The following is a 24207-nucleotide window of genomic DNA, read 5'->3' on the forward strand; positions in this document are numbered from 1 at the left end:
TATATAGCAATCCAAGCATATTTAAAAAAGGAAGAGCAATCCCAAATGAATGGTCTAATGTCACAATTATCGAAATTGGAAAAAGAAGAACAGATGAGGCCTAAGGTCAGCAGAAGGAGGGACATAATAAAGATCAGAGAAGAAATAAATAAAATTGAGAAGAATAAAACAATAGCAAAAATCAATGAAACCAAGAGCTGGTTCTTCGAGAAAATAAACAAAATAGATAAGCCTCTAGCCAGACTTATTAAGAAGAAAAGAGAGTCAACACAAATCAACAGTATCAGAAACGAGAAAGGAAAAATCACGATGGACCCCACGGAAATGCAAAGAATTATTGGAGAATACTATGAAAACCTATATGCTAACAAGCTGGGAAACCTAGGAGAAATGGACAACTTCCTAGAAAAATATAACTTTCCAAGATTGACCCAGGAAGAAACAGAAAATCTAAACAGACCAATTACCAGCAACGAAATTGAAGAGGTAATCAAAAAACTACCAAAGAACAAAACCCCCGGGCCAGATGGATTTACCTCGGAATTTTATCAGACATACAGGGAAGACATAATACCCATTCTCCTTAAAGTTTTCCAAAAAATAGAGGAGGAGGGGATACTCCCAAACTCATTCTATGAAGCTAACATCACCCTAATACCAAAACCAGGCAAAGACCCCACCAAAAAAGAAAACTACAGACCAATATCCCTGATGAACGTAGATGCAAAAATACTCAACAAAATATTAGCAAACCGAATTCAAAAATACATCAAAAGGATCATACACCATGACCAAGTGGGATTCATTCCAGGGATGCAAGGATGGTACAACATTCGAAAGTCCATCAACATCATCCACCACATCAACAAAAAGAAAGACAAAAACCACATGATCATCTCCATAGATGCTGAAAAAGCATTTGACAAAGTTCAACATCCATTCATGTTAAAAACTCTCAGCAAAATGGGAATAGAGGGCAAGTACCTCAACATAATAAAGGCCATCTATGATAAACCCACAGCCAACATTATATTGAACAGCGAGAAGCTGAAAGCATTTCCTCTGAGATCGGGAACTAGACAGGGATGCCCACTCTCTCCACTGTTATTTAACATAGTACTGGAGGTCCTAGCCACGGCAATCAGACAAAATAAAGAAATACAAGGAATCCAGATTGGTAAAGAAGAAGTTAAACTGTCACTATTTGCAGATGACATGATACTGTACATAAAAAACCCTAAAGACTCCACCCCAAAACTACTAGAACTGATATCAGAATACAGCAAAGTTGCAGGATACAAAATCAACACACAGAAATCTGTGGCTTTCCTATATACTAACAATGAACCAACAGAGAGAGAAATCAGGAAAACAACTCCATTCACAATTGCATCAAAAAAAATAAAATACCTAGGAATAAACCTAACCAAAGAAGTGAAAGACTTATACTCTGAAAACTACAAGTCACTCTTAAGAGAAATTAAAGGGGACACTAACAGATGGAAACTCATCCCATGCTCGTGGCTAGGAAGAATTAATATCGTTAAAATGGCCATCCTGCCCAAAGCAATATACAGATTTGATGCAATCCCTATGAAACTACCAGCAACATTCTTCAATGAACTGGAACAAATAATTCAAAAATTCATATGGAAACACCAAAGACCCCGAATAGCCAAAGCAATCCTGAGAAAGAAGAATAAAGTAGGGGGGATCTCACTCCCCAACTTCAAGCTCTACTATAAAGCCATAGTAATCAAGACAATTTGGTACTGGCACAAGAGCAGAGCCACAGACCAATGGAACAGACTAGAGAATCCAGACATTAACCCAGACATATATGGTCAATTAATATTTGATAAAGGAGCCATGGACATACAATGGCGAAATGACAGTCTCTTCAACAGGTGGTGCTGGCAAAACTGGACAGCTACATGTAGGAGAATGAAACTGGACCATTGTCTAACCCCATATACAAAAGTAAACTCAAAATGGATCAAAGACCTGAATGTAAGCCATGAAACCATTAAACTCTTGGAAGAAAACATAGGCGAAAACCTCTTAGACATAAACATGAGTGACCTCTTCTTGAACATATCTCCCCGGGCAAGGAAAACAACAGCAAAAATGAGTAAGTGGGACTATATTAAGCTGAAAAGCTTCTGTACAGCAAAAGACACCATCAATAGAACAAGAAGGATCCCTACAGTATGGGAGAATATATTTGAAAATGACACATCCGATAAAGGCTTGACGTCCAGAATATATAAGGAGCTCTCACGCCTCAACAAACAAAAAACAAATAACCCAATTAAAAAATGGGCAGAGGAACTGAACAGACAGTTCTCCAAAAAAGAAATACAGATGGCCAACAGACACATGAAAAGATGCTCCACATCGCTAATTATCAGAGAAATGCAAATTAAAACTACAATGAGGTATCACCTCACACCAGTAAGGATGGCTGCCATCCAAAAGACAAACAACAACAAATGTTGGCGAGGCTGTGGAGAAAGGGGAACCCTCCTACACTGCTGGTGGGAATGTAATTTAGTTCAACCATTGTGGAAAGCAGTATGGAGGTACATCAAAATGCTCAAAACAGACTTACCATTTGACCCAGGAATTCCACTCCTAGGAATTTACCCTAAGAACGCAGCAATCAAGTTTGAGAAAGACAGATGCACCCCTATGTTTATTGCAGCACTATTTACAATAGCCAAGAATTGGAAGCAACCTAAATGTCCATCAATAGATGAATGGATAAAGAAGATGTGGTACATATACACAATGGAATACTACTCAGCTATAAGAAAAGGGCAAATCCAATCATTTGCAGCAACATGGATGGAGCTGGAGGGTATTATGCTCAGTGAAACAAGCCAAGCGGAGAAAGAGAAATACCAAATGATTTCACTTATCTGTGGAATATAAGAACAAAGGAAAAACTGAAGGAACAAAACAGCAGCAGAATCACAGAACTCAAGAATGGACTAACAGGTACCAAAGGGAAAGGGACTGGGGAGGATGGGTGGGTAGGGAGGGATAAGGGGGGGAGAAGTAGGGGGGTATTAAGATTAACATGCATGGGGGGGTAGGAGAAAAGGGAGGGCTGTACAACACAGAGAAGGCAAGTAGTGATTCTACAACATTTTGCTATGCTGATGGACAGTGACTGTAAAGGGGTTTATAGGGGAGACCTGGTATAGGGGAGAGCCTAGTAAACATAATATTCGTCATGTAAGTGTAGATTAGTGATAGCAAAAAAAAAAAAAAAAAGGGCAGTTCCTGTGTGGTAACCTCCAACGAGTTCTACACAAGGGTACAAAGGGCATATAAAAGTGTAGGCAAAGGGTCTGTTTGTGTCTATACAGAGGATCAAAGCCTAATTGGGCTACCCCGAAAATGAACTAAGATACGATATGAAAAAGAACTTCCAACATCTGCACCCTCTGGAAGACTCATGCCAGAAGATGATCATCAAAAAACCCCAACAAAGATCCACGCACTGCTACAGCTGTAGATGCACTCATCCCACCAGTTCCTGGACCTGCCATGGGAATGAGGAAGGAGATATCTAAGCTGGCCTGTGCATACAGTAAAACAACAAAATTGGACTGGATCTATACTGTTGGAACTCAACCAAGAATTTGGAGAAGTGCAAATTGTAGCGCTCCAAAGTCTTACAACTACAAACTATTTATTGTTAAAAGAACATATGGCATGTGAACAGTCCCCAGGAATGGGTTGTTTTAATTTGTCTGATTTCTCTCAGACTGTTCAAGTTCATTTGGACAATATCCACCATATCATAGATAAGTTTTCACAAATGCCTAAGGTGCCTAACTGGTTTTCTTGGTTACACTGCAGATGGCTGGTAATTACAGATATGCTTTGGTTATGTAACTATACTCCTATTATGTTAATGTGTGTGTGCAATTTAAGTAGTAGCTTAAAACCTATACATGCTGAAGTTACTCTACAAGAAGATATATCAAAGAAATAATCAATCTTCCCATGTTTTCTTCCGCCTGCTACTTCTATAGCTTTTCTTCTTCCTTCCTAATTACAACCCTTAAATAGAATTCGTGCCTCATATCAAATTTACCGAGTATCATAATTCTTCCAAGTGGTAAAGATACCTCAAGACAAATGCTGGGCATAGAAGCCACAGGGCATAAATATGCAAAGAAGTAAAAAGCTAACCTTTTCAAACAATAAGGCTTCTCTCTCACTTACCAACTTCACATTTCCCTGTATGGCCCCGGAAGATGACTGGTTAGCCAGAGACGGGTAAGATTCCTCAAGGGAGGAACAACCTAAGACAGGCACAGTCGCAGGGGGGCCATCAGGTGAGAAATTGGGGATCAACAGAGGTGAGGCTTAGAACCTCACCCCCCCGTTCTGAGAGAAATCTTCTGCATACGTGGATGTTTTATTGCCCTGGTCTAGCTTGGATTAACACATAGTCTACAGGCACACACCTGATCATCTACATGTGCTCTCTTACAACACTAAACTATGTTTTCTACCTTTATCTTGTATCTACCTACCACTTCAGCATTTTATTAAAAATAATAATAATAAAGAGAGAAATGTGGTATCCACATATAAATCAAGTATAAAAACCAAATGAGTATTCATATTTGAACTGACTGTTTATAGTTCATAATGCATGAGCAAAACCGAAAGTTTCTGTGATGACTGCCCTTGTACTGTTCACTATGTAACTTATTCATTATGTAAGAATTTGTTCTACATGTAAAAACTTGTTTGTTATGCCTCAGAAGATTGGAGACTGACAAAAATTAGGCTTGGGGTGGAATAATGATTGTGCATTGAGCATTGACTCCCCTATACAGAATTTTATTGTCGTTAACAACCATTTGATCAATAAATATGAGAGATGCCCTCACAAAAAAAAAAAAAAAAAAAAAAAGGACAGACTTCCAATGGTAAAATAAATTAGTAACCGGGATGTAATGTATAGCATAAGGAATATAGTCAAGATATTGTAACAGCCTGGTAGGGTGATAGCTGGAACCTAGAATTATGTATATAAATGTTCTACCACTGTGTTGTACACTTGAAACTCATGTAATGTAATACTGTGTGTCAACTACCCTTCAATAAAAAATAATTATTATAAAAAAATAAAATAAAATAAATAAACTTGTTAATGATGCAGGAATTCAACACAATTTGTAACCCAATTAGATTAGAGGGTTTTTCTTAGACTCAGAGAAGGCCTTTTAACACTAGAGTATAAAGAAGAGCATGGGCTGCATTTTTTTAAGTCTAGCACAGCAGGTTAGCATAGCAGATGTTTATTTCTATGTGTAATTGTGTATTAAAATGTAGAAAATAACTAAGAAACTGTGGGTAATAATAGGTACACATGTATTAGCTTAGAACTTAGTATTTTAGGGCTGTGCTTATTCTTTGAAGTTAAATAAAGGCGGCAAGGAAAATGACTGATTTCTTTGTAACAGTAATAACACTCATTAAGCAATTGTCCAGCACCCTGCAGGCACTATGCTAAGTGCTCTACGTACATTATCTGATCCTCCCATATCAAAATGTTATATACCATAAAATCTGGGTAAGTACTTTGAAATGGCAAATTCTTAGACTATAACGAAAAAGGCATCAAAATCCATGAATGGTTCAGAGCCTCATGAATTCATGCAAGCTATCCCCATAATTCAGACTTAAGGAAAACACCAATTTTTAGTTACCTCCTAGTCAGACAGCAAGATTACTGTTAACAGTATCTTAGATGTTTTTCAGGATTCTAGGCTCTCCTTTCCGGCAGCCCTTCATACCTACATGCTTCTGCCTGTGCTGCTTCCTCTAATGACAAGGCCCTTCCTCCTCACTATCCATGCTGTTGGAACTAGCTCAGGTGTCATCATATTACCTCTAAGAAGCCTTCCCCAAGAACTCACTGTAGAATTACTTATTTTTTATATGTGTTCCAATAACACTTAGAACACAACTCCATTGTAATAATCTTTCAGAATATATTCTATCTGTTTACCTGTGTTCCCAAACTACACTGGAGGACCCCTGGGAGCAGAGAGTGTATCTAGTTCATCTTCATTAGCTACACGAATTGGCCTGGCCTTTGGCACACAGAAGATCCATACTTTTTGAATGAATAAATAAATTTCTTATTTTTCAAAGTCTTTTTCTTAGTCCATCGTTTTAAAAAATTTAAGATATATATAATACTCCCTTAAGGTATACAATTCAGTGAGTTTCAGTACGTTCACAAGGTTGTACAATCATCACCGCCATCTAAGTCGGAACATTCTCATCACCCCTGAGAGAAACCTGTATGCATCAGCATTCACTCCCCATCCCCTTCCTCCCCCAGCCCCCAACCCTGGCAACCACACATCTACTAATCTGCTTTCTGACTCTGTGGGCTTGCCTATTCTGGACATACACATAAATGGAATTTTACAATATATGGTTTTCTCTCACCTAACATAATGTTTTCAAGTTTCCTCCATATTGTAGTAGGTACTTCACTCGTTTTTTATGGCTGAGTAACATTCCACTATATGGATATAAAACAGTTTTACAACATTACCTTGCCAAAACCCTTCAAAAGCTGATTTCTTAAACACATATAATAGAAGGTCTCCATAATCTGATGCCAACCTATCTAATCTTATTTTAACCAGTCCCTAACATAAACTTTCAGTCCTAAAAGGCTGTCTCCTCAATATTCTATATAATTACAAGAAACGTGAATCCACATTACACTATTTTTTTCTGAAATCTTCTCCCTATTTTTACCAGGAATATAAAATCTTCCTGTTCTTTAAACCAATTCTAATATTACGTCATTTATATAAATGCTGCCTCCACAACTATATCATCCTAAATTTCTTAAAGGCAAAGGTAATTTATATCTCTATATCTTAATCTCATGTATTTTCAAAAGTACCTAGAACCAGAGATCAGAATGAGGCACAAAAAATAGCCGCTAACTAGACAATGTTCTTTGATAAATCACTTCTAAAATCTCCTCCAGGGAAGACTATATGGATCCTTTAGTAAACAAGTTCCCTAGCATGTGCTAACTGCAGAAAAGAAGAACAGAAATGCTTACCTAACCATCATTTATGATATGAAATCACTAGCAGTTTACTCTGTGCCTAATGTAATGCTTTTTTCCTAGAAGGCATACAATAGATATTGACAGACTACTTATGGGCAACAAAGTTTGAACATGTTTTAACTCGAATTTTAAGGCCTTTAAAAGAATATCAAAGCATGAGATTAAAAGAGGCAGAAGTAACTTTTCAGATCACCTTAAGTTTTAGAACTTTTTTCTTAAAGCACCAAAACCCTTTTGCTGAAACCCAACAACAAATCTGTAAAATCAATATGCATGTAAAACAAAAGTAAATCTTATGCTGAAACCCAAACACAATAATGGTGATAATAACAACAGATATTATTGACTGCAGCAGGCATTACTCAAGCACATTATAATATTAACTCACTTAACCCTCACAACCCACACATGAAGTAATTACTATTATTACACTAATTTTATGGATGAGTAAACTGAGACAGATTAAGTAACTGGCCTAAGAGCAAAAACAGCAAGGAAATAGTAGCCACAATCTGAACCCAGAGTTTGGCTCCAAAGATCTTAACTACTAAACATCACTATAGAGTAGAAAGTGGAACATCCTGATTTAAATACAGGCTGCAGGCTCAAGCACTTCACTTGCTTAAGTTTCTACTTTAGTTCCTTTTTGGCACCTCTATGGACTTAAGCCTCAAGTTCAAGCAAATAAGTTGTGAAAAAAACCAATTCTGGTCAAACCTCTTCAATTTACAGTCAAGGAAAACAAAATCAACTGCAGAGCCAGGACCAGAACTCAAATGTTTTGGTTCTTAAAACAGTGCTAGAAACTTAAAACAGTAGTAGAAACTACATGGAATATTCTGCGTTAAAATTCTGATTAACTGTTTTCCTCAGGATAAATAAAAATACTTACATGTTTCTAAAAAGGCTAATAACTCATATTAACCATTTTTTACCTAATACTTACTTTTCAGTTACGGACTCTGCAGAAGGCCCAGCAGCATTCTGACCATTAGTGCCAACCTTCCCCACTTTCTTCACAGTCTCCAGAGCTCTTAATGTACTGTCAGTACTACGTGGGATTAGCTGGGAAACATTGTTTTCTGCATTTGAAATCCCATTTGTACTTGGAACAATTTTCCCCGTGGTTTCAGTACTTCCTATGACAGAAATGACATTTCCGGCTGTGGTTGTGACAGTGTTGTTTACAGCAACTTTATTTAGAAGAGGAAACGTTCTTACAGTTGCATTAATCTTTTTGTTCCTTAATCGATACCTGTTTCAAAAACAATCAACAAATTGGTGAGTATTTCACTAAATCTTACCCTGAAGGAAAAAAAGGCAATGGGAAAAGATTTTAAAAGGAGTAAACAGCTTGAAAAAAGTTTCTTCAGGTAAATATCAAATACAGTCTATATTAAACTACTGTAATAAATGCCACTTGAAAATATATATGCCACATATCTACACACACATATATACACACACATTTGTATATGTATGCACATAATTAATATAGCAAGAAAACATGCATGTGTTTAAAGAAGTCTTTTCAGAGAGTGGCAAGAGATGCTTTGGAAAATTCGGTGTAACTGGAATATAAAGCACACTATGTACAAAATGAAAGGAACCATACCCAGCTTAGTTGGGAATGTAGCATGAAGAGAAACAGTATGCAAGAGCTGAAAGAGTTCTATGTTGCTACCAAATTATTAAAACATTATGTAATTTAAAAAATTTTAAACCAAAACTCATTCTTTGACAAATATTACACTAAAATACAGCAATTCAGTATTATATTTTTCAGATCAAGTCATGCCTAAAGTAAAAAGCATTTCAAGTCAAGACTTCTGATATTAAACTGAGGTTTTTATTTATGGTGCTCAGATATAACACTCTAATACATGAAGCAATTAGGGCCTGGACTCCATTTAAGAAAATCTGTTTCCACTTGTCAAACAAAAACCTCATTACAATGAGGTCCAAGTCAGTGTTACCTCCAATATTTTAAAGTAGTGAACTGTTACATGAATAGAAAGACAGCCACACATTTGGAGTCATAATTACAAGTCTAAATTAATCTGATATTAATATTATACATAATCAAGCATATGGTAATAAAACATAGTGATAAGCAATGTCTTCCCAATAGTTTCCCTTTGAATCCTTCAGTATCTATAAATGGCTTATTCAGTCCTCTTCTCTTTCTCACACATATACACACTGACAGGCTGGCCAAGTTCAATAAAAGATAAGTGTTCCCAGATCAGACTGAAGGTAGAGTGATAGAACATGAAGTTAAAAGAACAAACAACATGGTACAAGCCTGTTTACATATGTCATCGTATAGACTCTGGGGGAACCTAGGATTACTTCTTTAAGAAGGAGGGGTATGAGCAGACCTATGTTTCAGAAGGGCATCTGGTGGCACAGAGGGGCCTGTGCCTTCCTCAACATGCTCTCTGAAACCTGCTCTTCATTCTTCACCTCAAAGGTTCTTGCACAAAATGCCCAGATGCTCCTTGCTTTCCATCCTCAAAGGACAAATCTCAGATATCCTTAAGATTGCTCTGGCAGGCAAAAAAATATAATTGTGAGTCTCTTAAAAGAGAGGAGTTATGAGAAGTAAAACCTTAACCAAGGGAGGTAAAGAAAATGACAAGTAGGGATATATATATTTGACTTCTAGCATCTAAGCAGCTAGACTTGGACTTAGAATCTGGACCTCACACTTGAAAATGGCAATTCCTTCCTATTCATTTAAAAATCACCAATGAGTTCCCTCAAGTATTCACTGCCTGCCTTAGAATCCACTATCTACCATTTCTTCCTTGTAAATACCTTTAACTCCCTTGGCTCCCTTGTTGAACTCACCTGGTTAAAACCTCAATCTCATTCTCCACTTATTCTCTTATTCTGTGCCTACTCCCAAGTAGCCAAATGTTGGAGAAGAAGTATGCAATCATGTTGTCTAGACTCCCTTCAAAATTATGATTAAGTATTTAAAATGGCCAATACATTAATAAACTTCTCTACTAATTTCACTTTTTCATCCTGACATCCTCTCCACAGCTGATGATATTGTCTCCCTCTTAATGGAGAAAACTGATGAAACCAGAGAATTACTTAATCTTTCCCACCAATTCCACTAACCTTCCTGCAAATGCAACTACATACTCCTAAAATAAGGGATAAACAGTTCCTTCTCCTAACTCAGGCCAGGCTTTCCACTTAGGTTCCAAAGAAGTCCAATCTCTTCACTTGTGCTCCAAGTCCCAAGCCTACTTGCCCTCTCAAAAACTTCACTCCTCTAATTATCTTTTTCTCTCTAGTGTACCATCACCATTCGGGTGTCTGCTTACATGTTATATCTTTGGGGATCCCTTCCCAGGGAACCTTATCTAAAGTATCTCCCTTTTCCCAATCATTCTCTTTCTCCTTACCTGTGTGATTTTTTTCTATAGCACCAATCAGTACCAGATGATGTTTTCTATTTACTTGCTTTATGTCAATCTTCTCTACTACAACGTAAGCCCCATGAGAGCCTTTCTCATTCACTGCTCTATCTTTAGCACATAAAACAGTGCCTGGTGCTTTCTAGGTGTTCTATAAATACTTATAACATGAATGTGGAGTAAGCCTCAAACTTCATATGGCCAAGAGAACTACTGATTTTCTACCAACAACATTTCCCATCTCAGTAACAGACATTACTCAGTTATGCAGGCCCCAAACCTTGGAGTCATCCTTGATTCTTCTCCTTTAAGCCCCACATTCACTCTTCAGACCTACCAGCTCTTATTCCAAAATATATCCCAAATCAGACTACTCTTCATTGTTTCCATTACTCTACTCCTAGGACCAAGCTACCAATCTTGTGCCTGGAGGACCACTCCAACAGTTTAAACTGGTCTCCATACAGGCAGACACTAGAGTGACATGCCTAAGACAAAATTAAAATCTCACTGTTCCACTTAAATAAAACCCCACAGTGACTTCCAGAATAAAATACAAATCCCTTGCCAAGGTCCACCAAGCCAGTGTGATCTAGCCCTGGACTACCTCCCCAACCTTACCTTCTGTCATTCTTCTCCTTCTCCATCCTCCAGACACACCGGTCTTCTGTCTAATTCCTGAACATGCCACACTTGTTTCAATTCCAGACTTCCTCAAAAGCATTTTATCAGTAACTGAAATTGTTTACATGTTAACTGTTCCTATTTCCCCACTACAAGCACCTTAAATAGTACATAGCATTTAACTACCATTGTTACAAGTATTTGTTGAGCTGGTTGATCCCAGGCTTTTGACACTCTCCAGAATATAGCAATTCTTAGGAACAGGTCTCCAAAACACTACATTCTAAAATATATTCACATAAATAGCTCTTCCTAGAAGAGATTGTTGGGCATTTACATTTGTTTGGTTAGAAAGATATAAAGCAGAGAAAGAGGACTGGGGTAAAACTAATTTACAAACAAGCATTTGCTGAGCTCCTGGTGCTATTTACGTGAACTAAGACAAACACTCTGCCCTCAAAATGCTCAGAGTTGGGCAACAACATTCATTTTTTTTCAACCAACAGGATAGTGACATCTTCCACTTCCTCTGTACTAACTCTGTTTTTTCTTTTTTTTTAAACATCAACAGTGTGTGAAGCTGGTTAGAAATATGAATTGTACGTTATTTGCTCTTTCAACATAAATACACTGAGCCTACATATCTGAACAGATGCAGAAAATATGAAGATGAATAACTCACAGGGTAAATGAAGTCCAGTGGAAATATACACCTGGAAATGAATAATTGCAGTATAGTACAGGGACTGGTAGTTAGAAGGTTACTAAGTATAGAGGACTATGGCAGCTGACACTGCTGGGAAGTCAGGCAAGTCTTCAAAAGGAGGATACCTGAATATGGTCAGGAAAAGGATCTCTCCAAATACAGCTGAGAAAAGCACATCATAAAGAGTGAAAAACATGTGTGAGGGAAAAAAGAACACAAGAATTTGTACAATAGTGAACAGCGATTAACTGAATGCTCCTTGAAAACAAAAAAGAATGATGTAAAAGTTAAAGTAAGGCTGGGAAGTTACCTTGGAGGTACTGTGATCAACTGAGGATTTACAGCAGGGAGATGGATGTGATTAGACACTTATTTGCAAAAGAAAATATTGGCAGCAATGGAAAAAACAGGTTGAGACATAGGGAGATGCCCGTAAAAAGCCACTATAACACTAAAATGGATAAATTGGGAAAACACACGTGAAACACTAAAAATGGTACCTGGCACAGAATGTGACCAATTAGTTTGGCTATTGTTATTTTTTAAATGCTGTTTGTACCCAGTTTAGGCAGCTCTGTATGCAGTTTTACATCAATATGATTTTTGAGACTCTAGGAGGTATATCGAGGTTGCCCACACCTGAAATAGAATCTTTTAGGTAAAACAGAGCTTTTTAGGGGATCTTAATAAGGTAAGTTTAGACAAAAGGTAATAAAGTTCTGAAGTAGGTACTGGAGATGCAAAGTAGGAAGCCTACTTAAAGACTTAAGAAGTAAAATGTATTTTCAGCAAGAGCATCAGTTGTGGGTAGAACAGCAGTGAAATCAGTTTCTTCTCAGACCCTTTAAAAAGTCTAAGTGCTTCCAAGCAAGGTCCCCTAAATACACCTCCCAGAATCTCAAAAATCATCTTGATGTAAAATTCTGTATCAGAGCTGCCCACTGGGTGCAAACAGCATCTTCTTTTTCTTAAAGACTTCTGCAACCTCTCTAAGCAAATCCAGTGGAGGGAAAAAGCTGAGAACAGAAGTATGTTTCTGCTCTGTTTTTAGTGCATATGCACATATCTTCTAGCAGTTGCTGCCTTTATAGAGCTCACTATGTGCAGGGCCAAGTGCCAGCACTGAGGAGAAGAGACAACATAAACAAGATGGATACAGTCCAAGAAGCTTACAATTTAGCAAGGTAGACGAACATTCAATAAATAGATCAGAGGTCAGCAAACTATTGTCTATAGGCCAAAGCTGCCTGTTTTTGTAAATAAAAATTTACAGTTGTGCCCATTTTTTGCACTGTCTATGGAGACTTTTTTTCTAAAATGGCAGAGTTAAGTGGTTACAACACAGAGATCACTATATAGTCCACCAAGCTGAAATATTTATTATCTGCATCTTTACAGAAAAGTTTGTCAACCCCTAAAATAGACCATAAGTTAATTAAAATTTTGCTAAGTATAACAAAGAGGAACCTGGTTTAGTACAAAACTAAAATACTGGGGAGCTCTCCCTGAAAAAGTGAAGTGATAAGCTAGGCAACAGAGAAGCTTCAAAGACAAGGCTAGAAGGAACAGCATTATGTGAAAGGCCAGAAGGGGGAAGGAGCAAGGGGTATTCCAGGCACTGAGAAAGGGAAAGTGTGGCTTGAATATAGAATACAATTAGGGAGCGTGTGAGATGAGATCAGAGAGGAAGGCACAAACTAGATGCTACAGGGTCTGAGAGACCACAATCTATATTTTATATGTTTATCCACAGGGAAATGAGAAACTACCCAAGTTTCTCATTATCTGCAATGAGCCTATGTGCAAAGTTATCCCTGTTTTGAGTAATAGGATTGGGGGTGGGCAACAATAGCTCTAAGACTAGTTAGAAGGCAACTGTGGAGGGGATGACACCTTGGACTTTAAGGACAGAAAGAAGAAGGAAGAGTTGAGAAATATATGGGAAGTCAAAATGACTTGACTGGAAGGTGAAATGACTAAGACAAGCATGTGAAAGAAAGCCGACAAAGATGATTTCTATAACATGGCATATATTACTGGTTGGATAGGGTACACTGGAGAGAGCAGAATGAAAATAGAAGAGGAACATGTATGGGAAGAGAAAATTACCTCAAACTGAGTTTAAAGTGTTAACAGGAAAAGGGAGATAACTATTAAGAGTTGATACACGGGCCAGTTGTTCAGTAGAAAGGCTGGGATCAATTATTTGGTGATAGCTCAATGATAAATATTTTGGTTAAAAAAAACAAAACAACAAAAACCTGGACAATACATAATACAGCTTATATCCATTTTATTTTACGTCTGGGGTAAACGGACAGAGAAAAAGGGATTACCCACAGGACAAGAGAAAAGAAAAAAGAAGACACAGGGAAAAAAAATGTTAAGAAGACCAGAAGAATGTTAAAAAGAAAATGTATCTGCTTTATCTGGGACTTTGCTCTTACCTTCAACCAAACCTGAGCAAAGCAGACTGCACACAGGGATATTTTCACTCTGCACTGATGCTTAACGGAAACATGGATTCCAGCTACATACAGTGATCTAAAATATGATTCCTGAATAAGGTTCTAAATAATTTATGATGTTAATCTTGCTCCCAGAAGCAATAAGGTATGGCTTTAAAAAAAAAGGTTATTCTGCAATCTAAAAAACTTGACAGTGTGATCTTAATTGCACCTTTGAAACTCATCACAAACTTTAAGACTATACATAACACTTTTGTAATGACCAAAAATATGAAAAGAGAATTCTCTTACTTTTCAAGCTCTTCCTGAGAATGGGCAAAAGTACAATTTGTTCCTCGTGGACACCCTCCTTGCTGTCGCAGATCTCGGCACATACTGGTCTTATATTTGCTGTTCGGCTGAGGCTACAAAAAGAAAATCAGTGTATGGAAAAGTGAAGATTCCAGCTGTTATTCAGTCCTGAGACTTTGGAATTTTATAATTACATCTTTAATTCTTTTTTGTATTAGATAAAAAAGTCTTGTGCTGAAGCAGACTCACAGAACCCAAGAATGGACTAACAGTTACCAAAGGGAAAGGACTGGGTAGGGTGGGTGGGAAGGGAGGGATAAGGGATCAAGACGCATTATGATAAGCACATGTAATACAGAGAAGACAAGTAGTGACTCTATAGCATCTTACTATGCTGATGGACAGTGACTGTAATGGGGCATGTGTTGGGGACATTATAATGGGGGAATCTAGTAAACACAATGTTGCTCAAGTGACTGTACATTAATAATACTATAATAAAAAAAGATACTTGTTTTCTGAAAAAAAAAAAAGTCTTGTGCTGAAACAACTACCATTCCACTGTTTACTTTTATAACCCCTTATAACCCCGAGTTGGCACTTGACACATTCCTTCTAAGGATTTTCTGAAACTGGTTCAAATGTTTATCTATTTATTGTCATGCAACACAATCCCCATGCAAAGAAAAATTTTCTCATCATTTCATTGCTGTCTTAAAATTGTAATACCAAAATCAAACAACTTTAAACAACATTTAAAAAGTCATAAACTTTGTCCAGTTAAACTTCTCCAGTAAAGACAGAATACAACTTCCCCTGAAAAAAAATGAAAAATTAAGAAGCAACAATGTATGGTTTATTTGTCAACTTGAGGATACAACTCTCTTCTTAGGCTTGGTGCTGTTAAAGTTCATACAATCAGGCAAAATTTAAGAACCTCATCACAACTGCTAAAATTTGCATCAAAACTTAATACATCATTATTAGTCTTGTGACTTCAATAAAGATGAAACAATTATCTTGCAGTTAATTAGACAAAATGTTTGAAAGGAATCAATGATCTATATACTTGGTCAAAAACATCTGCAGTGAAATCATATTCAAGATACTCCCCAAATTGTTGCTGTGCTATGAATTATCAGGTACACTAAAACTTGACTTTCTGCCAAGGAACAGAGATGATAAAAACTTGAGAGTAGAATCACCTAAGGAATCCTTTAACCAAAGAGTCTGTTAAGATGTCCAGGATAACAGCAGACAGAAGTGCAATAAATGTGCTCACCTGTGGTGTCTCATGGCCTTTTCTACTATAATTCTGTATGAAGTCCACAAGTCCATGAACCACTGTTTTAACAGCTACCATTGCATTTTCGAGCTGTTCCCAAGTTGGTGAAACAGCATCTAAAATAAGCCATCAAGAGGAGATGGGTGGGAGGGATTTGTTAGCAGTAATTCTCGTGTTATTTACCTCAAAGATAAAAAAAGTATTGAGAGAGAGAAAAATACAATTGAGTATTTCCCACATACCTGGATTAGGGTCTATGTTTGCAAGAAGCTCTAAATGAGGCCTCAGTCTATTCAGGTTAGCTGGGTCACCCGTTCGTTGCAAAACAATTGTCAATTCCTGGACACTCTTTGCAAATGATTCTGGAGACTGCAGCTAACAAAGAGAAAACAATGGTTTTTACTCTGATTCTAATGACACATCTATATTCAAATATTTGCACTTAGTCAACATACTAAACAGGTTTTCAAGTGTCTTCAGATTCCACAGTAGGAGTATCAACGATGAAGTAAATTTTCACCTCAGAATCTGCCCTATGAAATTCATCATTAGACACTTAGAATATTTATTTATAGCTGTATTAGTTCTCTGGGATCAGAATATAGATGACAGAATTTATACTAATAGCCCATAATTGCTTCCTTATTGCCTCCCTTAGTTTAGTTAGAAAAAAATAATAATTTATAAGACTTAAAAATAATTTAAAAACATAGCAATCTCCAACTGGCTGTTTCTTTAGTACCTTCAGAAGATTCCAACACTCTTCAATGTAATTTAATAGCAGGGATATAAAATCACCATCTCTAATTTCACAAACCTTATCAATGATAGATTGCATGTGTGATTTATGTGCCAAGTCACCATAGAGAAGTGAGGACCACTGCTCAGGTGAAATACGGAGTCCTGCTTCCATAGCAATATGAACAATTTGGGCATCATGTTCTCTGCGTAACGCCTCGTAACTCCGAAATTCCTCCTTTAGCTGCATCAGGGAAGAGTCTTCATCCCTTTTGGTAACCTAAAATACCGAAAGGAGAAAAAAAAACTGATCAGCATTGGTCTGCTCTACTCCTATGACCAATATCAATTCCTTTTTTCTCTTTTTTGGAGGAGGGGTCACTTACTATGTATCAGATTTGACACAAAGAAGACAATGTCTTACTGTAATTTTTTTTGAAACGAAGAAGAACTTACATAATCCAATATATAGTCTGCCTTCTTTCAATGAGCTTAGCAGCTGGGAGGGAAGAGACTTGTAAACAGAAATTTTGGTAAAAGTGCTATCATAAGGCTCTACAACAACAGAAAGGAAAGGCACTTAAATCTGACTGGTGGAGGAGGGAATGCTATCACAAAAGGTTTTCCTCAGCTCAAGGATATGTGAACTGAGTCTTGAAGGTGAGTCAGAGCTCTCCATAGCAAATAGTGGTGAGGAATGGAATTCTAGTATCAAGTGGTAAAACAGAAAAATGCAGGAACAGAGCACAGAGAATTAAAGGTTAAGATGTAGACCAGAGAAGACTCATAGAGGGCCTTGTATACTATAAAGAGATTTTTGGATATTACCCTGCAGGGAATGGGAAGCCACTGGGGACTTTTAAGCAGAGAAGTGACATGATTAGTCCAGCCAATGGGCAGGTATATATTAGCACTACCATGTAATGACTAAGAAGTTTTTTGCCACCACAAAAATGGTAATTAGGGTATACACACAGCTTTAATCTATACTTGCCTTAAGTGATAAAAAAACATAAATTCAAAAGTTAAGTTTCACATGAAACTGTCTAATTATCCAAACATATATGGTTAATATCCACAATAGATGATACACACTCCTGAACCACAAAAACTTGCTAATGGCTACAGTGAAATCTGAAACTTGGTTAGGATTCACACCTAGGACTGGTAAAGGCTCTGAAGCTTAAAATAAATAAATCATTTAAACTATTCAAAACAATTTCCTCATCAATAAAATGAAAATATCCTGACTACCTCATTTGTTTCTATTGTTACTGCTGGTATATGAGACAACAGTAACATAGTTCCAAGAACACGAAGATGGGGAAATCAAGTTACCATCTGAGAATTAACTTCATATTAGTTCACAATTGAGAACACAGCATTATCTCAGAGATATTGTAGGATCAGTCCAGACCACCCCAATAAAGCAAGTATCACAATAAAGTGAGTCAAATGTTTCCCAGTGCATATAAAAGCTGTGTTTACACTATACTGTAGTCTATTAAATGTGCAAAAGGATTATGTTTAAAGAAACAATGTATATATATACCTTAATTTTAAAAAGCACTTGTTAAAAAAATGCTAAACATCATCTGCATCTGAGAGTTCAATGAGTTATAATCACTGATCACAGATCACCATAACAAATATAATGAAAAAGTTAGAAGTACTGTAAGAATTACCAAAATGTGACACAAACACATGAAGCGAATAAATGCTGTTGGAAAAATGGTGATGAGAGACTTAACACAGGGTTGCCAAAACCTTCAATTTATAAAAATCAGAGTATCTGCAAGGCGCAACAGAACAAGGTATGCCTATATAGAAATACACTACAGAAAAATCTGGCACAACCAAATTCTAATCCACATTATCTTAGGTATAATTTAAGAAAGAACAGAGTATAACTTAGAAGTTGCAAAAATCTATATCCTACCATAACCTACCAAAACACTGAGGAAACAAAAGGAGGAATTGCCAACCTAAAAAATAGAAAAAAGGAAACCCAAGGAAACAGAGGATGGTAGCACTCATCTAACCACCATGTAGGAGACAAGGTGCCTCTTAGGCAGCACAAACCTCTATCCATCTCAGTAAAGACGGACATAAGTGGCCAGTAGAACCTGGTCCTATTAGATTTCTATTAACATGCATCAATATCACCTATGAAGCTTTAAAAACTGTAATTTCAGGCAATCAGAATCCCTGGCTTTGAAGGCAACATAGTTAAAAAGTATATATGAATGCTCAAGTCTTATATCAGAGATACCAAATCAGAATATCTAGATGGAACCCAGAAATGCGTACTTTTTAAAACTCCATAGGTGAACCTGATGCATACATTCAGTTGAAAACCGCTGCATTAAAGTTAGAATCATTAACTCCCCTTTGTTGATTCCACGCTAGGCAAGCAAAGTTTGATACTCTTCCAAAGGAAAGTAGCTACAACATAAGAATTTAAGTCATTCCAAGAGTTGCACTTCTCACCACAAATTAATAAAACTGATAATCTGTTGTATGTGACCTTGGTTAGAATGATTCTGTTGTTGATGAAAAAACTACTGTACAGACCCAAAAAATTCAGGTCTCTAAGCCTATTAGGTCAAGGAAAAGACCTTTGACAATGGTGAGTTTACTAGAGTAAATACCACTCAAGAAAGGCCTTTTGGTAGTCAAGTCAAAGCGATATATTTTGTTCATCTAAATACTGCCTTAACATTTTAAAACTGCAGGGCAGTGACAATGAAATCAGAGCATAAAATTGATACCACTTTCTACACTAGTGATACTTCAAATGTCAGGTATTGGTAGCAGGTACAGATTTATGACTATCATAAACCACAAATCAGTATGATACCTATCAGAAAAAACACAATGTTAAGTCACCAACTCACAGTGTGAGAACCTTGCCAGTTATGTCAGGATGACAAATGATCTCTGTAATTCTGCTAGTTAGCCAAAAACACAATGTTTGAGGAACCAGAGATTCATTTCAACAGTTACCCTAAGGACACAAAACCAAGCACTGTTAACTATAAGGCAGACAGTATCCAAGCCTCATTAGTGGAGATAAGGGAACTCATTTGAACACATTACCATTATCAACTACCTATTATCTCAAACTAAGCATCTGCCAAAAAAAACCCTTTTTCTGTCTGTATTGTTTTCACTCTTTGGCTATAAAACAGGCAAAATAATAAACTCTGATATCAAATTTAGATGTTTTATTTTCAAAGAAACCAATGGGCCTTTTTTTAAAAAATTGAAGTACTGTTGATATACAACCTTACATAAGTTTCAAGTGTACAACCCAGTGGTTCAACAGTTTCCCACATTATCAAATCCTCACCCCCTCTAGTAAGGTTACTTACTATCTATCTACATAGAAAGATGTTACAGAATCACTGACTATATTCTCCAGGCTGTACTACCAATGGGCCTTTTGTTAAGACCCAGCCAGTAGCCTATATGGTTGTAAAATACAGAAACTTCAAGAATTCAGCCTATTTTTCCATTTCTCTCAGTCTCTGTCACCACCCACAAGACTATGAAACAATGAAACTACATTTCTGAATTTCTTAGGGTTCTGCTTTGCCCTCTCCACCAAAAAACAAAAAACCACCTAAATGTAGAATGAGGCAATCTCCTCAACTTTTCACTCTCATTATCCCTAAGACAACATATAGGCCATCTTTAGATTAAAAGCTTTAATGTAATCACTTCAGAGAATAAGATAAAAATAACAGGGAAGAAGCTGAAACATTAACCTATTCTTAGGAAGTTTTCAGTGTAGCTCCTGACTCCCTTCTAGGATGGTAATTATAAATGAATTAGGCCTCTTTAATCCCCTTTTACTATCCCAAGAGTCAAAGTTTACTAAACTATTGCCTTATGTTCTGTTTTGACACCTTCATATATATGTTCTTATAACCAAAAGGTTGTCACAGATGCAAGCAATGCAGAAGGGAAAAGGTTTCCTTATAACTTTTATAGACTTTCTGCATTGCTGGGATCTCTAGACTAGACTAACACTCATTCTAGGAAGCTGCTGCTCCAGACATCTGCTTGCTACTTACCTTAAAACAAGAAGCTCGATACAGTAGTTGCACAACATGACCAATACTTGTTTTTGATGCCTGAGGAAATCTTGGTTCTAATCTTTGCACAACAAAAAGTACCAGAACTTTCCTTGAGAGAGCAGAACCATCTTCTAGTGCCAGCAACACCAGCTTCAAGGCTTCTTCTTGCATAGCTGTAAGTAAGAAGAGGAGTTCATGATAAATGAAGAACCCTGCAGATCATGTCTCTCACATACATTTTTGGGTATTGGTTTATGATGGTCCATTATCCAATCCTTATTAGCACAAAAAGAGGACATCAAACATATACAAATATAGTTTAAAAAGTTCTCAAACAGAAGAAAACATACTTCCTACCAAACAAGCAATAGGCGTTCAAGTCAACAGAACTTAAAATATACCTTCAGTAGGTATTTAATAATCAACTAGATAATGAAAATGTTAAAGTAAAAAAAACGTCCTCAGTTACAAAACACAGTTACTCTGACATATCAAATAACATGTAGAGGACACATAGTAGTCTTATGAATGGTAATTTTTTTTAATGAAGAGACTGCTAGTTTCCCTGTCAGAACTATTTTGTTTATAATATTAAAATGATACTACCCTCTGGATGCAAAATGTAAAGAAGATACTAATTTATGTTGTTTTTCAGCCCAGGGATATATAGTATGAACTTAATCTAATTATGAAGGAAGATTAGACAAACATTTTATTCTATAAAATAACTGCCTGTATTCTTTAAGAATACTGTTAGACAAACAGAAAGAAAGGCTGAGGAATGTTTCCAGATTAAAGACGACTGATTTTTAGGGATGACAAATAAATATAATAATCTTGGACTGAATCATACACTAGAAGAAAATAAATGCCATAAAAGACATTTGGGAACAAATGACAATATGGAATATGAACTGTAGATTACAGTATAGTATCAATGCTACATTTTCTGAATTTGATGAATGTACCATTGGTACAGAAGACCGTCCCCTTGTTTTCAGGAAACACATTTAAGTATTAAGGGGTAAAGGAGCATGAAATATGCAACCTACTCTCAAATAGTTAAAAAATGAGAGAGTGAACAATACAACAAACAGCAAAATACTAAAACCTAATGAATGTGAATAAAGAGTATACAGGAATTCTCTGGTATATTCTTACAACTTTTTGATAAATTTGAAATTACTTCAAAATTAAAAGTTAAAAATACACTGATTCTCAAAACAATGAAATATTAGAGCTGAGAGATCTAGAAACTAGATTAAAAATCAAAGCCCTCTTTTTCTAAGGAAGGCCTTGAGGCCCAGAGAAGCCAAGTAACTAGGCCAAGGTTCACAATTAATTGGCAGCAAAATTTTAACTAGAAGTAAAGACTTTTTTTGAATTGAGGTAAAATTCACATAACATAAAATTAACCATTTTAAAGTATACAAGTCACAGTGTTGTACAACCATCAACTCTATCTAGTTCTAAGATATTTTCATCAATCTCGAAGGAATCCTAGAACCATTAAGCATTAAGTCCCTACCCCTCCACCCGCCAGCCTCTGGCAACTACCAGCCTGATATGTAGCTCTGTGATTTTCCCTTTGTGGATGTTTCATATAAAAGGAGTCATAGCGTATGTGAAATATGCGACCTGTAGTCGGGCTTCTTTCACTTAACATATTTTTAAAGTTCACATCAGCAAGTATTTCAGACCTTTTTATAGTTGAAGAATAGTCTATTTATGGAATACTACATTTTGTTTATTCTTTTATCATTTGATGGGCACCTGAATTATTTTGATATTTTGACTACTGTGAATAATGTTGCTATAAATGTCTGTGTACAAGTATTAGTTTGAATTCATTTTCAATTCTTTTGGGGATATACCTAGGAGTGGAACAGCTGCATCATACAGTAAATTTATATTTAACTTTCTGAGGAACTGAAAATTGTTTTCTACAGAGACTGAACCATTTTATATTCCCAAGTTCCTCACACCCTCACCATCACTTTTTGTTTTCCATTTTTTAAATAATGCAAACCTAGTGGTTATCTCATTATGATTTTGACTTGCATTTCCTTAATGACTAATGACACTGGGCAATCTTTGCATGTATTTTTTGGCCATATGTGTATCTTCTTTGGAGACATGTCTATTCAAGCCCGTGGCCCATATGTTAATTGTGTTGCTGGTCTTTTTGTTGTTGAGTTGTAGCACAAAGGATATTTGATATCTACTCTAGTGCTTAAGTAAATAAACATGCAGAAATATTCAAATGTAGCATTCAAAAATAGATTTTAAATATTTTTCAATTTAACTTGTATTATGGAAAACTTCAAACACACACAAAAGTAAAGACAACATACACCCATAACACAGCTGTTAGAAAATCAGTTAACATTTCAGGTTTCATTTACTCCTTATTCAATTTTCCAGTTTGTTCTTACTTGAGTGTTTTGAAATAAACTCCAGACAACATAACACTGCACCCTTAAATAATACATTATGTATTTCTAAAATGCAATAACTTCTTTAAAAAGTTAAGAAAAATGGCAGTGTGAGAGGAAACACAGAGGTTTCCTCCTAAAACTGGATACAATTAGAAAATATAGTTGGCGCAACTAATCCTGAGAGAGCAACAGGAAAGAGGATGGCGCCAGACTGCATACACCTGAAGAAAAGGGCAGACCTCACAAATGGGGTAACGTACCAGAGCTGTGGCTCAGGGGGACCTGAGCCCTTCTCCCACCCCAGCTCACCGGCAGGAGGAAGAGAAATGGAGCAGGGACGGAGTGGAAGGCTTGGAACTGCTGAATACCTAGCTCCGGACATGTGCGCTGGGAGCACAAACCTACATTTTTTGGTGCTTTTATCATACTCTTCTGATTACAGGGTTGGAAAGCTGGGACAGGTGGAGTTCCTGGGAAGACTGGGACTCCTTTTGCTTGTGGAAAGCAGGGATCCATATCCGGCTGCTCTGGGACAAAAGCTTATACCTGTGTGACCAGCCCACTGGTTCAGGCAGTGGAGACAGGCACAGCAGCCGGGAAGCGGGGAACAGCTCTTTCCTCCCCACAGGCACCAGTACCACTCCCCTGCAACCCCCGACATTGCTTCAGGGGTTGAGCAGCTCCAGAAGAGAGTTTCTGGACACTAGAGTGCGTTATATACAAAAATGAAATGCCAAATAAACCTGGTCCAGAGTAAAATTATTAATACAACTCCCGAGAAAGATTTAAATGATATGGACCTCGTGACTCTTCCTGAAAGGGAGTTCAAAATAAAAATTATCAACATGCTAATGGAGGTACAGAAAGACATCCAAGACCTCAGGAATGAATTCAGGTCACAGATCCAATCGTTGAAGAGCACGATGCAGGGTATTAAAAGCAGGCTGGATACGGTGGAGGAGACGATAAATGAAACAGAAACTAGAGAAGAGGAATACAAAGAAGCTGA

The 24207-nt window shown here is 36.9% G+C and overlaps 1 protein-coding gene and 1 non-coding gene across 4 annotated transcripts in view; both read right to left on the bottom strand.

The window, feature by feature from the left end:
* Positions 1–24207, bottom strand: part of RC3H2 (ring finger and CCCH-type domains 2) — a 59367-nt gene that overhangs the window by 15443 nt on the left and 19717 nt on the right. For all 3 annotated transcript variants that reach the window (XM_036914026.2, XM_036914025.2, XM_036914023.2), the window contains exons 5-10: positions 20758–20933; positions 16758–16958; positions 16183–16315; positions 15938–16056; positions 14656–14768; positions 8079–8387 (exon numbers count right to left, since the gene is read on the bottom strand). In XM_036914026.2, coding sequence (XP_036769921.2) covers positions 8079–8387; positions 14656–14768; positions 15938–16056; positions 16183–16315; positions 16758–16958; positions 20758–20933 — 1051 coding nt within the window. The remainder of the gene's footprint in view (positions 1–8078; positions 8388–14655; positions 14769–15937; positions 16057–16182; positions 16316–16757; positions 16959–20757; positions 20934–24207) is intronic.
* Positions 16401–16511, bottom strand: LOC118926713 (small nucleolar RNA SNORD90). The gene has a single exon (XR_005030592.1). It is a non-coding gene; the product is annotated as a small nucleolar RNA SNORD90 (small nucleolar RNA).

The sequence above is a fragment of the Manis pentadactyla genome, chromosome 3, assembly GCF_030020395.1.
Source record: "Manis pentadactyla isolate mManPen7 chromosome 3, mManPen7.hap1, whole genome shotgun sequence".
NCBI classification, from domain to species: Eukaryota; Metazoa; Chordata; class Mammalia; order Pholidota; family Manidae; genus Manis; species Manis pentadactyla.